General features: G+C 35.4%; 1 protein-coding gene across 1 annotated transcript in view; it reads left to right on the top strand.

The window, feature by feature from the left end:
• The first annotated feature begins 8,340 nt into the window (after nucleotides 1–8,340).
• Nucleotides 8,341–15,889, top strand: part of LOC121407542 (E3 ubiquitin-protein ligase znrf2-like) — a 32,521-nt gene continuing 24,972 nt past the window's right edge. The window contains exon 1 of the mRNA XM_041598674.1: nucleotides 8,341–9,008. Coding sequence (XP_041454608.1) covers nucleotides 8,552–9,008 — 457 coding nt within the window. The 5' untranslated portion in view covers nucleotides 8,341–8,551. The remainder of the gene's footprint in view (nucleotides 9,009–15,889) is intronic.

The raw sequence follows: 15,889 nt of genomic DNA on the forward strand, positions 1-15,889 counted from the left end.
CCATTTTTTTTTATTTGGTTGACGAAATTTCGGCCATGAAAATGAAAAAAGAATAATTCACATGTTTCTGTTCATGTGGTCGTTGGGATGGGTTTCGGCTAGTTGGTATTACTGTGACTCATCCGTGAGTCACATTTTGGTCTAAATTAAGTGGTAGCGAAGGACAGTATAATCAATTAATCAATCAATTTAAACCAAAGACCCAAATTACTTGTCGCTAGTCGAGTTAAAAAGTAAAAAATATTTCAACCATGATGTCTCATTTCTAGATGATTCACTCTGTCCACTGATATTTAGAGAATGGTATTCATTTTAAAGCTATCTCTTTTGAGAAACATTAACGGGTACTTTCAAAATGCCAACCTCTTGGACAACCTTGTTCTTTTTGGATGGGGAGGATGACGCAGACAAAAACGCCGGGGCGTCGATTAACGATATTGTCAACTAATCGTTCGCCGACCGACGCCGACTTTACGTCTCCGAATTTTCGCTATTATGATATCCCATTCTATCACATGGCATTGCATCATGGATGTTGCAATGTCGGTAAAGTCACGGCTTGCAATCATTATCATGAGCCATTGCTGCTGTCATGAACAAGGTGAATAGTAGTTTACAAACGGATATTACAGATGACATGATGAGTATGGGATATCAGAAGTGCATAATTATGTTAATGGGAGGCAGCACATTCTACCTTTCAAGGTCTATTGACGGCCGTGCCGTTTTCACTAACTGGGGTACTTAAGGGCATTTCCATTGTTTTGTACATCTTCTATATTTAAAAAATGCTCACATCAAAATGTCGGATTTTTATACACATGATAAAATAAAATATTCTATATCGTTTGGTCTGGAGTTAAATCGATTCATGGCGATTGTATCATTCCATCGCAAGTTGGATTATGTGCTGTTTCTAAGATTTCCGACTGGATGGAAGCACCAAACTTAAATCGCTGCTGTCAACTTCTAAATTGACTTTGTAGTGGTCTTCGCCCCCCCCCCCCGGCTCCAACGACGGTAAATAGAAAATTATATTAAGAAATGGATGATCAGAACACACCGATCATGTACTTTTATGTACATTGTGCAATTATTATACATGTACTCAATTTTAATATTTTGCCTATGGAAAACTATCAGACTGTATTTCACTAAACCGTCATTTGTTTTTAATATGAAACATAAAACGTAACATTGGTCAAGTGAGTGTTGGTCGCGATGATAATCATAATAAAGTATCCAGGTTTACGTTTGAAGTGGGGGTGGGATGGAACAGGGGTTTGCGGGAGGCTAAATACGTCGTCCCCACTGTCATGCGATCTTTTACTGAAGCCACGATTGGCCTTCGTAACTGATCGCGAAAAGTTTTGAACCATCCAAAATTTTCTACGATCAATACGAATTCCACGACTGAATTGATATGATCTGATACGATACTGCGATTTTTTTCCAGTGTTACGCCACTTGAATTGTCACGCAAATCATTACAGTGGGGACTAGGTATAATGAAATTCACAATTTTCTAATAATGCATGTAAAGTTAGCTCGAGTTTTGTCTCTTCTGCTTATAGTGGACGGTATAATGCGCACCATTTCTGATGGCATCGTCAACACCACCATCTTTTAACATAAGATTATGTTTTTGGTCTTGAAATATCATAAGTATGAAATCATGAAGTCATATTTCATGAAATTACATGATGATAATCAAGTGTCGCTTATCATCTGGAATAAATGTAAAGTCACGAAGTGGTATCAACATCAGAAAACTGTAGTAATCAGCAATTATGTTAGTAAAATTTCAGATCACAGAATCAAGGTTATTTCAAATAAAAAATAAATGTTTAATGAAATTTCTTTAGAACTTCAAAAGTGAATGGTCATATCCATTAAAGATCTTATACCTTGAAGCTTGTGTTAAAAAAAATATGTGTCAAGTGTATTATGCTACGAGTATATTGGATGCTTTTTAGTGCAAATTTTGTTATATTTGTAGGGTAAACAATTTGATCACGACATGTCGTTCTACTTGTTTGCAATTACCAAAGTATTACAAGAATATGTCTCTTTTCTTTTCTTAAGAAATATTGAAAACTGACAGTGAAATGGTTTTTAACCTAAAAAAATATATGAATGTCGCTCATCTGAATGTGATATGTGATGTTTTAACATGATCTTGTATTCAGTAATATTCGTACTAGATATATGCTATAAAGCAACTACTGCATGTGCATTTATTTTACGTGTCTTACACGTTCGTCTTATAGCAGAATGCATTATTACAAGTGCAAGTACAATCATAATTATGTGTGATAATCATGTTGATTTAATGAAGGATGTAATGTTATCATGTAAAGAAAATTTATTACAAAAAACATTCATTTCATATCAGATGCAGGAAAACTTGTAAATATATTTATAGTGTATTGACGACTTTATAAATATCATTATGTTCGATAATGATTATCGCAGAGTACCTTGCTATTTAAGATGTAGAAATTATTTAATGCAATCATTCGCAAATCAATATTTTTTTGACAGCGTATATATTTGATTTTTAAAGAAATAAACACCTTTCTTCCTTTATAGCACAATAAAATTCTGTATTTTCGATTCATTTGTTGAATATATTGAGTGAATTAATGAACAAAGGATTGAGCGAGTATATTTCAGTAATGGTTGATTGGTTATCTGGGTTATTGATGACACTCTCAAAACAAATCGGTCAAAATGACTACCAATCGGATCAGCTGAGTGCAACTGTTACTCAAGTCATATTTGACTATATTTTCTAGGCGCATTTGACTAAATTTAAAACGGAGTTATTTCTGACTAGAAAATACGTCAGAAATGTGACAAACCATATCAGTTGCACCAAGCTGACTACTGATTTAGTCAATTTGACTGATTTGAGTGTATATGACTGAAATTTTAGCTGATTGATAAATTGGTTTGGTTGATATATCATTGATGAATCATTTTAAGTGATCGATTGGTTGACTGACCTGATTGAGTTGTTGTTCGCAAGTTGTTGGTGTTTTGTTATCAGTTGAGAACATTGATTTGATTGGATTTAGATCAAATTAGATTTAGATTGATGATGACGTGTAAATGATTTGATTTTATATTGTTTTATTGGTTGCTGATTTCCTTTGCATGACTATAGGTTTAGTGTTGATGTTGGACTGTTTGGTAAATGTGGTTGATTGTTGGTTTGATTGCTAGTTGGTTGAGTGAATGATTTGTTTTGTCAGGTGGTTGATTGGTTAGTTTATTGGTTAGGGCTAGATGGTTGATTGGTTAGTTGGGTGATTGGTTAGTTGGGTGATTGGTATGAGTGGTTGATTGGTTAGGGCTAGTGTTGGTTAATTCATCAAATGGTTTATTCGTTAGTTGGTTGATTGGTTAGGGTATTTTGATAGGCAAGTTTGTAGATTGGTAGGTTGGTTAGTTGGTTGATTGTTTGGTTGGTTAGTAAGCTAGTTATTGGTCGGATGGTTGATCGGTTAGTTGATTGTTGGTTGGCTGGTTTATTTGTTGGTTGGTAAGTTACAGTGGCGGCACCATGATTTCTAAACTAGGGGGCACGTGGGAAGCAAAAGAACATTTTGGGGGGCAAAGTTGGACATGGTATTTGTTTCATGTTTCACAAAATCGAATGCGAAGCGCAAACTGAAATTTTCAATATACTTTTGGCCTGAAAGTGACCTGTAAAAGACTGTAAGCAGAGACTCATGAAGAGGACACATATCTTATCAAATAAATAATGCGAGCGCGAAGCGCGACTGAAAATTTTTGATATTCCGAGCTAATAACTGGAAGTTTTAAGCACTTTTTGAACGATTTATTGATGAGAGCTCCCGCCAAGCGCTTTTCATATTCAGTAATTTTTATGAACAGGATGCATATCATAAAAAGCAAATAATGATTTTACTTTCAGTTTTGAAAATTTATGCGGGTCAACGGGGGTGGGGCGAGGGGCAACGCTCCTGACGGGCGGTGGCCTAGTGGTGCCGCCACTGGTAAGTAAGTTACTTGTTGGTCTGATGGTTGATCGCTTAGTTGGTCTCTGGTTGAAGGGGTTTTTTTTGTCTTCATCAAAATTATGTCATTTCTGTTTCTGTTTTATGGTAACTCCCGTAGGAGCTCAGCAGGACAGCTTTTTTTTGCTGGTAAACGCCAAGCTGGTATATAACCAGTTACCTAATAAAAATTTTACGTCTAGATTGATCAGTCATATAGTGGCTGTAGACGACAGGTATACTCTCGGGTCTTTTAATCAAAGTGGAGACAATCATGACGAAGGCAGAGTGGGGATTCGAACTCACGACTTGCGATTATGAGTCCAATACTCTAACCACTGGACCACACGACCAGTGATAATTATTCCTTTAAAATTAGTTAACAATTAAACAAATCAGTACATAGAAGAAGGCATGATTACAACGAAGCTGTATTGTATTAAATACAAATCGTAATGTCATATAAATGTTTTTGATGATCATTTTTATTCATATATCAATTTATTCGCTTATTTATTTATTTATTTATTCATTTTAAAGTGGATTGAATAAAATAAACCATGACTGATTATTCCTTTTAATCGTATATTGTGCAAAGGTCAAAGTGGTCGTTGGTTGTTAATTGGTTAGACGGTTAAATTCAATGGTTGGTTTCTTATTCTTGAGATGGTTCATTCGTTATACAGTGCGTCCCAGAATAAACGAAACCGAGATTTAGCGATCATTTATCATAACTTAATCATACATAAAATAGACAAATGACCTACCAATTTAAAGCTCAGAATCTCCTCTTTCATCTGATATTACTTAGATTATTTCTTATTCACGCATGAGTGAGCAAAAACAATTTGAAGAAAGGATACCAAAAACTCATTTGGCGGGGGGTATCTGGGTTTCAAAAAGAAAATCACATTTCTGAAAAGTTCAATATCCGCTCTTTAATTTGGTACCTAAATTACAGAAAATGGTCAAGAAATAAAAAAGTTCTGGTCATTTGAAATAAGGCTTGTATTTCCATAATTTCATGAGATAAACGTGTTTTCACCGGTTTCCCACAGAAGCTTTCGCATGGTGAACAAAAGTTAATGCATGGCTGATCGTCAACAAAACAGAGTGTCGAGTGAGTTTGAAAGCCAGCCTGGAGAACCTCTTCATTTTATGAAATTATTGAAATTCAAGCCTTATTTCAAATGACCAGAACTTTGTTATTTCATGACCGTTTTCTGTAATTTAGGTATCAAATTAAAGAAGAGATATTGAACTTTTCAAAAATGTGGTTTTCTTTTTGAAACCCAGATACCCCCCGAAAAATTAGTTTTTGATATCCTTTCTTCAAATTGTATTTGCTCACTCATGCGTGAATGAAAAATAATCTTAGTAATATCAGATGAAAGAGGAGATTTTAAGCTTTAAATTGGTAGGTCATTTGTCTATTTTATGTATGATTAAGTAATGATAAATGATCGCTAAATCTCGGTTTCGTTTTTTCTGGGACGCACTGTATCATTGGGAATTGACTGGATGATTGGTCAAATGGAGGATCGTTTGTTGATTGTGATTGTTGATTGGATACGACACTGGTTGGTCGGTTGAACAGTGGGTGTTGGTTGGACAGTCGATTGGTATAGTTGCATTGGTTTAGATTGGTTGACTCACTGATAATTCCGTGTGTGAGTGTGTGTTTATAGACGAAATGAAGCGTAAAACTAGATGGAAAGGTCAATTCGATCACTTCACCCCTTTGCTTAAAGGTCAAGTCCACCTCAGAAAAATGTTGATTTGAATCAATAGAGAAAAATCAGACAAGCATAATGCTGAAAATTTCATCAAAATCGGATGTAAAATAAGAAAGTTATGACATTTCAAAGTTTCGCTTATTTTCAACAAAATAGTTATATGAACGAGCCAGTTACATCCAATGTGAGAGTCGATGATGTCACTCACTCACTATTTCTTCTGTTTTTTATTGTTTGAATTATACAATATTTCAATTTTTACGAATTTGACGATTAGGACCTCCTTGCCTGAAGCACAAAATGTTAAAATAATGGAATTCCACGTGTTCAGGGAGGAATGAAACTTCATTTCACATGACAATGATGAGAAAATCAAAAAATTTCATATTTTATATAATAAAATACAAAAGAAAAAGTGAGTGAGTGATGTCATCAACTCTCTCATTTGGATGTAACTGGTTCGTTCATATAACTATTTTGTTGAAAATAAGCGAAACTTTAAAATGCCATAACTTTTTTTATTCTACATCCGATTTTGATGAAATTTTCAGTGTTATGCTTGTTGAATTTTTCTTTTTTTATTCAAATCAAGTTTTTTGTTGGGGTGGACTTGTCCTTAAATAAAACCCTTATAGAAAAGAATTTTTAAAAAATCACAAAAGAGGGTTACTTATAAACGTTTTCAACTCAGTATAAAACAATTAGTTGATGGGGATATTATAACAAATAACTAATCAGGGACAAAAGGTGGTGCTCATTAAGATTGAATTGCTTATTTCTAGTTTGGGGAACTTGCACTGCTAGAGTGAAAATGAGCATTGTGACGCAAACTTTGAAACAGAGGGCTTTATATCGGGTAACCCATATTAGATCTTGAAGAGACAAAAAAAAAAGAGTGATAGCCTAGAAATATTAAGAATATTGACGTTTTCTTGGAAAGGAGTACCACCACTGGCGCAATCCGGTCCGAACAGTGTGTGTGGCCTTAAATGATTATTTTTATCGATTTCTTTATTGAAATGGATCTGTTATGACCAGGTTGGTCATGACATAAAGTAATGAATTGAAGTTAAAGGTCAAGTCCACCCCAGTAAAATATTGATTTGAAATATTGATTTATGACATTTTAAAGTTTCGCTTATTTTTCACAAAATATAGTGATATGCACAATTCTGTGACATACAAATGAGTCAGTCGATGCTGTAAAAAAGTTGATTTGAATAAAAAGAGAAATATCCAACCAGCATAACACTGAAAAATTCATCAAAATCGGATGTAAAAAAAAGAAAGTTATGTCATTATAAAATTTCGCTTGATTTCACAAAACGGTTATAATATGCACATCCTGGCAGGTATGCAAATGAGGATACTATGACGTCATCCACTCACTATTTCTTTTGTATTTTATTATATGAAATATTCTAATTTTCTCCTCATTGTCAAGCGATACAACGATTAATTCCTCGCTGAACATGTGGACTTAGCATTGTTTAACACTATATGGTTCAGTCAAGTTGGTCCTTATTGTCAAATCTATAAAAAAAATGATATATTGTAGAATTCAAACAATAAAAAACAAAAGAAATAGTGAGTGATGGATATCATCGACTGACTCACCTAGTTATGCAGATCACTGTTTTGTGAAAAATAAGTGAAACTTTAAAATGTCACAGCTTTCTTGTTTTACATCCGATTTTGATGAAATTTCCAGCACTGGGTGATTTTCTCTATTTATTCAAGTCAGTATTTTCCTGGGGTGGACTTGACCTTTAAGCGAAACTTTAAAATGTCATAACTTTCTTATTTCACATCCGATTTTGATGAAATTTTCAGTGTTTGTTGGATTTTTCTCTTTTTATTCAAATCAAGTTTTTGTTGGGGTGGACTTGTCCTTTAATATCAATATGCGAGCGAGTACGTTTTCAGTAGTATACAAATGATGTTTTGCTTGGTTTATGATAAAAGTTATAACCATACATGAAAGTAATTGGTATCATACATTCATAAATGGACTTATTAACATACCGTCATAATGCAGGGGATACAAAATTTGCAATATGCATTTAGCTAAACATGAGGATTTGTCATGGCCAAAATAGTGTAAGATTAGATTGAGCGCGGGAGCGGAGCGACCGCGCAATAAATTTGTATTTTTTGTTGTTGAAAACTTGGGCAAATTTAAGCTCTTGACCAAGCATTAACGTATTAACCATTTGATTAATTAAAAAAATTGTGTCCCCTATCCCTCCTGAGATTTACGCCCGTGAGTAGCCACCTCTCCCAAGATCTCATTCCTACAGCGTGGCAGCGGCCCCTACATAATTATGGAGGGCCCCAGCAAGTTTTTTGGTATCTGATATGGATTAGGGATTATGGGATAGATTTATAGGTTTTGTGAATGCTCTTTACGCCTCCATCGATTACCCTTGGGCAACATTCAATACTTAAAAAAACTTTTACAATGGTTGTGTTTGCACTAATCCCCCAAAGCTTCCTACTCAGTCCATCTTGCCAATAAAATTATTTAGCGGGACGCCATCACATTTCCCCTTTTCTTGGTAGACGGTGCACACATCACACCGTATACCCTACCCCGTTGTTTGGATTCTACGTCATATGTATGAGACGACTAAGCAATAGCAAAACACAGTCACAACAACATGGCCGATCAGTGTTTCGTGAATATGGATACTACCATGGCATACTCGGAGGGCTAACGTCGCCAATCCTAAAGGAATATCTCTGGAATTTTACGCGAAGGTGGTGATAAATAGGAATATTTGGTTGATCATGGGGCAGAAAGTCAGTTCTAGTCCCAGGACGGTGTACGGGGCCGCGGTTGGTGGGGCAGACTCGCCGGGTGGTTCGACAGCCAGTGGCGGGTACCTTTCAATTGGTAGCTCCAATGGACATCACAATGGAGCCCGTATTTATTCTAGTGCATCCTCTTCGACAAATGGACAAAGGAACCGCGCTCGGTCTTTAGGCAGCACGAGTACTCATACAAATGGACAAGCAATGAATATACCTGGGGGGTCGGGACCAAGTAGAGGCCCCGATTCGGACCCTAGTTCATCAGAGAACAGTGCCCCCAGTTCAGGGTCAGGAGGTGGGGGCAGTGGAAGTGGCACCAGCTCTAGTGGTGCAAGTGGATCAGGGGGAGGGGGAGGAAGGAGTAGGGGGAGAAGTTTCCCCTTTCACGCTCAGTCTCTACCTACACATCTATTTGCTCCGGCTTTATTACAAGGTGAGATACTGAAGATGCAAAAAAAAAAATGTTTATGATCATGGCATCATTAATCAACATCATCGCCATCACCACCAACATCATTATCAACAATAACAGCATCATCATCATCATCACCACCACCATCATCATTCATCAGCAACATCATCATCATGTTTCATTATCATATTCATCATCATCACCGTCATCATCATCATCATCACCACCAGCATCATCATCACCATTGATTATCATCAGTATCAGCACCAATCATCACCATTGTCATCATCATCAGTACTATACTACTATCAGTACCAATCATCATCATCTCCATCACCAGTTCACCACCATCATCTTATTATTATCACCATCATTCATCACCACCATCATCATTCATCAGCAACATCATCATCATGTTTCATTATCATATTCATCATCATCACCGTCATCATCATCGTCATCACCACCAGCATCAACATCAACATTGATAATCATCAGTATCAGCACCAATCATCACCATCATCTTCATCATCTCCATCACCAGTTCACTACCATCATCTTATTATTATCACCATCATCATCATCATCAGTATCAGCTGTAATTATCATCTCAATCACCATCATGATGATGATGATCATAAATGATCTTATTATCATTATCATCACCATCATCAGTATTGCCAATTGTTATCTTAATCACCAACATCATCTTTATCATCATCATCATCATTGTTATCAATTCAATCTACTCCTTACTCAAAATAACAAGAAATATGAATGTTCAATGACTTTTATCATATTCACAATCAGTCATCATTACCATTATGGATTTTGTTTGTTACTGTTCTTAAATAATTTCATAATACCAAGTTTTAAATCGTAATATTAGTCAACAAAATGGGCCTATATTGAATTTATGATCTATATTGCTCCATTTTCCTATGGACTGTATGAGCTGAAGAGAAAACTTTGATAAAGATAGCCTGACAGGATATGAATAATTATTCTCTTAAAATTATTGAAATGAAGAACTAATTAATTACATAGCCTTGTTTTATCTGTGTGAATTCTTGCCTTTGATTTTCTCAAAAACAAAGCAGCATGAATTATAATTCAGTTGATTCATTTTAATTGCATACCTTTTTTCTATTAAATAATTATGGGTCATCCTTCTACACATTCATGATAAATATTTCCAAAGTTCCCAAATATATTATGGTTATGTTTACCTCTTTTCTCTGTAATACAAAATCGATGACAGGATGAGTGAATTAGTCTGAAGTATCCATCAGTCTCCTTATTTTGACAAATTGATTTTAAAGATAAATTAACATAAATTAGTTTAGATTTTTTTTTCAATCCAGAGTCAGATACTTGGCAAAGCTTTTTGAATAATGATGATAATCATATTTAGATAAATAATGACAGCCTATTTATGTTACATCTTAAACATGTACACTGTACTGTGCATTGTAGATTTTGGTAAGAGGGCAGACTAATCTTGCACTTGTAACATAGAAATGATCTTCAAACATATGATAGCTTATAATTGTCTAATTAAAGAGAGGGCCTATAATAAAAGAGCAGAGTCGTGTTACATGCATGCCATGACACAGCGCAAAGTTTATTATTGATATGTTGAGACCGTGGAAACCAATTTGCAGATCAATATGTCTGATGATGGCATTTGCTATTATCCAGTATCGTATACATGTATGATTATGTGCTGTGAGGCCTGTCAGGCAATGAGGAAAAGTGAAAGTGAACACTCGGGGGAACATTCTATTAATTATTATGTTCTTTTTTTCACTTGATGGATCGATTTATATCGTACTTCATGCATTATTGAAATTCATTTTAAAAAGTGACAGTTCACACTGGCATTCACGTTATCTTAAAGAGTAGAAGATGGGAGGAACAGGACAAAGAATTATTGAAATAAACCTTAAATTATTAGTTTATAGTTTTAAGATCATGCCTAGCCATTAATAAAACACTTTCATAAAACCTATTCATAAAACACTATTCATAAAACACCATTCATAAAACCTATTGGGAAAAGTGCACTTAAAGTAATAAAAAGTTAATTAAGTTTTTGGCATTTTGAATATTTTTTAAATGTGCACACTCACAGTCAAAGCATTATTTTGCAACCGAGTGAACTGTTGTGCATCGTGAAAGCTCGTTCAATTCTATTTGAAGATGAAATATTATTTGTTTGTAAAAGTAATGATGGGGCTCATTTACAATTTTTTGTGTACATTGAAAAAAAGCTAGCATAACAAAAAAATGTCATTATGATTGCCAATGTTTTTTGCTTTTTTTCTTCCTCTTTTTTTGTGGGGGGGCTATTTTCTTGGAATGTTGTTGTTTCAATTGTAGGAGGTGATTGTATATTGTCTGACAAAGCAACAAACTGGGTTTTTGATAGAACATTAAATTGGTCTATAGCTATGACAACAGTAGTAGTGTCAGAAGTGAAACATTAAAAAAAAACTGCACACCTAGTAACCAAGAATGTGTATACTAGTAGTACTAGTATTTCCATTTATTTGAATGCAGGATTAAAGAGCATTGTCAATTAAATGCCTTGCTCACAGGATAGGTGCCTCGGCCGGAGATCAAACATCCGGACTTTCCATGCATAGTCAGGCTCCTTACACGTAGACCACTCGGCCATGGCACCTCCGCAGAAGAAGTGAAACATGTATCCAGGTTGACATGGGTTGGATAATGACACTAGTCAAACAGATATTTATATTCAAAGCTGAAAGAATTACATCTAAAAGATTTGAATTTCAATCGTTCGAGATTTTAATCTAATTAAAGATTCAAGATGAATCCTGGATTCCTGGTCACTCACTGTGGATCCTTCTTGAATCACTTTGAATCCCTGTAATTTAGAGTGCATATGTATATCATCATCAGCTACATCTGTCTGTTTCTGTTTGTTTCTGTTTGTGGTAACTCCCATAGGAACTCAGCAGGACAGCATTTTTTTTGCTGGTAAACGCCAAGCTGGTATATAACCAATTACCTTGGAAACATTTTACGTCTAGGTTAATCAGTCATAGTATGGCTGATGTAATAGACGACAGATATCACTCTTGGGCCTTATTATCAAAGTGGAGACAATGTAGAGTTGGGATTCGAACTCACAACCTTGCGATTATGAGTCCAAATGTTCTAACCACTGGACCACACGGCCCGTGTTTTAAAATGTTTCACCCCATTGTTGATCATAGATACATGTAGATCACATTGCAATGGTAACACGTGCTGATTGTGATCACTGAATGTATCTCTATCGACTATATAGGTAATGAAGGCCAGTGAAAGATACGATATAAGACTGAAGTGTGATAAGAATTTTTTTTTTTGGTGGGGGAATTCCTTTGTAAATCTCCAATAATGCTAAAGGCCATACCATCTTTCATCATTCTTTTTTGTAAATAATAAGGCCTTTAGTTTAAGGTAATATTTTGTTTTCTTTAAAGTAAGCAGTGTAATCCAAAATTCCAGGTTTTGATATTATTTCCTCTTTTAGGATTCGCTGATAGCTTTGTTTCTTTTTTCCCCCTGATATTGGTCTGTTCGACCTTATAACAAAAACCCTGATAGATCATGGTTTGCAAATAGAAACGGGCCTACATGTATGTGCACCCAATTCTTCATTTTTTTAGTAAATTACTGAATTTGAAATTCTCTAGTCAATCAGTATGTTTTGCTTGTTCAAAGTTTGAGTAAGTCATGAATTCAGAAAAATAAAGTGAGAGTTGGTTGGCTGAATTCAACTTACATACTTGTATAATAAAAAATCAATTGGCAATTTTGTTAATGGAATTTTGTTTTTGAAAAAATCATCTGTATACTGGATTAGGCAGTGACAAAGATGAAATAATGACTGAAACCTTGTGTGGAGTTAATTCACTCAATTTTACCATGGTTATTCCCTTTTCAGACAAAGAAAATTAGTGAGTGCCGTTCATTGTTTGGTCATGATACAGTAATATGACCTTTCTTATTTATTCCAATCAGCAATCAAACGGTGGCCTTGGCTAGCAATGAAGGTTCGTTCAGGAAGTGACTGCTATTCCTATTTACTGCAATCCAGGGTCCCATCTTACTAAGAGTTACCATCGATCAAATCAATCTCAACAGTATGGAAATCCATCCATACCATAATTTCTTTCTACAAGAAATATAATTATACTTGCTTATATAATGCTTAATACTTACTTTGTCAGAAGTCTCTAAGGCTGTGTTTATGCTTCCACTTTTCAGGCCAGAATCAGCGTTTCCAAACGTGATTAGTCCAAAACATGGTTGCGTACATGCTTACTTTCATTTAAACGCTGTTTCAAAACGCCGATTGTAAACTCACAAAAAGGTACATTTGTAAACGTTGTTTGACCAGAATCAGGCTTTCTGGGGAAGTATAAACAGAACCATGATCGTAAACGTGTTTGAATGACGTCATTTGGTACCTGCTTCCCGTGAGATGAAAATCTGCAGGCAAATATAGTCGCTTTGCTCAATGTTATCTCCACATAATAACAACACTCGGAAAAAAAACTCGAATAAAAGGCACGCCCAATTTTACCTTGCTTTCCTGCTCAATGAAAATTATGATGCAAAGCCAGCTAGAGATCGTGATATTGCCTCTGAAAAGTTAAACATAAACAGCACTCCCAGAACCATGTTTAAGATCGGCGTTTTGAATCTACGTTTGAAAACGCTGATTCTGTCCTCGCAATGGAAGCATAAATACACCTTAAGCGCTCTATAGTATATGCAGCATAATTTTGCTCAATCTCCATAGTAAACACAGAGAATCACACTGAATCTTCAAGAGAATGATGAATGCATGAACATCATATCTACAAAATATTTTGAAGAAATTTGCATTTCAGATTGTGACGTTGCTGGCTGTCCATAGCTGTGGTTGATCAGATCGATCACATTTCTTTGTAAGACTGGCTCAGATGCTTATATATGTAACCTGATACTCAGTCTATCAGACAGAAGGGAAATATATAAAGCAGGTAAATGAAATATAGGCTTACATGTGAGCAATGGAATATGGGGACTGGGGAAGCCTTCGACTAGGGGTGTGAGAGTTCAGATTTTTATCCGATTTCAGATTTTTTTGTTTTGATTTTCAGCTGAATTTCAGCTTATATTTGGCTTTCCTCTGTACAAAAAGTAGGGGAGCTCTTTCTATTTCAGACTTTTTCAATACTCTTCAGATTTTTTTCAGATTTTTTTTATTTGTGACCACTCACACCCCTGCCTTCGACTTCAAAACTACATGTAGGGCTGGTATTCAACTCTTGGTATTGATTGACAAAGTGAATTATGGCACTTGTTAGTGTTTTACTTAGCTAACCAAAATGGTTGTATCCGTATTCAATCCACTACAAAGTTTTTTACTTTATCAAGCCAGATTTAAGTAAAAAACAACCACTGTGACATCATAAAGCTCAAGCCAAATATCTAGGCCTGCATGCCATGGTCTAGTTTGGTAATAATGATGGTATTTATAGTGGGAGTTTTATAGCAAAATTTGTCCAAAAGCTCATGATGCAAGCCCAGCAACAGATCTCTTAACAAGGAAAAGAAATCTACAAATCAACCTAGAAGATAGAGCTTTTTGTTAGGTAGAAATTATACAACTGTCTGCGAATAAAAATTGACCCCAAAATAAAAAGAAAAAGAAAGGTTATCACTACTTCCAAAATTGCCAATTTACCTCCAACAGACATGATAGTCAGTTACATTAGCAAATAGTTTAGGCCAGGTTGGGGGGGGGGCTTGGCCCTCAGTGCCCCTCCGTGCCCCTCCTGATCTACCACTTTTGCCAGTAATGGTTGGTCAGACTCCTTTGACCACATTTGAAGAGCATCATAATGAAAATTTGTACTGTCCACTTTGCTGTAGCTAAACACACTTGTGATTCTACTCAATAAGCCATAATTCTAGAATTATATTTATTAAGTTCAATTGGAAAATATTGAAAGTTGAAATTGTACAGTCAAATACCTTTTTTTTCCAAAGAAGAAAAGCTTTGTAGCCTACAGGGAAGACACCTTTTCCCATAAATTCGCTTTGTATTTTGGACATTTTTAGCAAATGAAGGAGCATAGGAATGAGATGGAAAGAAAATTTAGACCTATAACCTCTTCAACTTTTAATATTTCCTGACTGTCTGTAGGAGTGTTGCCTCAGAACCCAGGCTGCCAAAAGAAAGTTTGTACTGCCATTGACAGAGTCAAGATTCAAGATTTATTAAAAATAAAATACATGATAATGGCAGCTAGAAAGCTGTATCAAAATATATCTTGCATGAATACTTTAATGAATATAAAGTAAGAATATTTAAAGCAGGACAGTAAATGTGGCATTGAAAGAGAAAAGGAAAAATCATGTCAGTTTTCTGAACAAGGTACAGGTATGCATGCTAGGTGTCAGAAAAGTATTTGGGGAGAGGTTTTGAAGAATCACACACATGAGCAACTGTTTTGAATCATGCTCTTGCGATGTTGAATAGGTTCTGTATTTTCATTGTTTGATGTGTCATTTATTTGCATACAATATGTGATTGCTATATATATGTTAAATGATCTAATATCACCCTAACCAATTTTGCCCCACTTCATAGAGACAACATGTTAGATAATGAAGATAGGCCTATCTATTATGGTTACAAAGGAAATTAATCTGTTGACAGATTAAGACTATACACTAATAAAGAAAGCCTCTTTTCAGAGTTGACAGATTTATCTGTGATTTCAATTATCTAACGAAGGTGGGGAAGGATGGGGGGGGGGGGGGGGGGGTTCATCTGGCTTTTGCCACACTCCGTTCATCTTCATGTAGGCCTACTTCAATCAAGCTGCATT

Source organism: Lytechinus variegatus, chromosome 2 (genome assembly GCF_018143015.1).
Source record: "Lytechinus variegatus isolate NC3 chromosome 2, Lvar_3.0, whole genome shotgun sequence".
In the NCBI taxonomy this organism is placed as follows: domain Eukaryota; kingdom Metazoa; phylum Echinodermata; class Echinoidea; order Temnopleuroida; family Toxopneustidae; genus Lytechinus; species Lytechinus variegatus.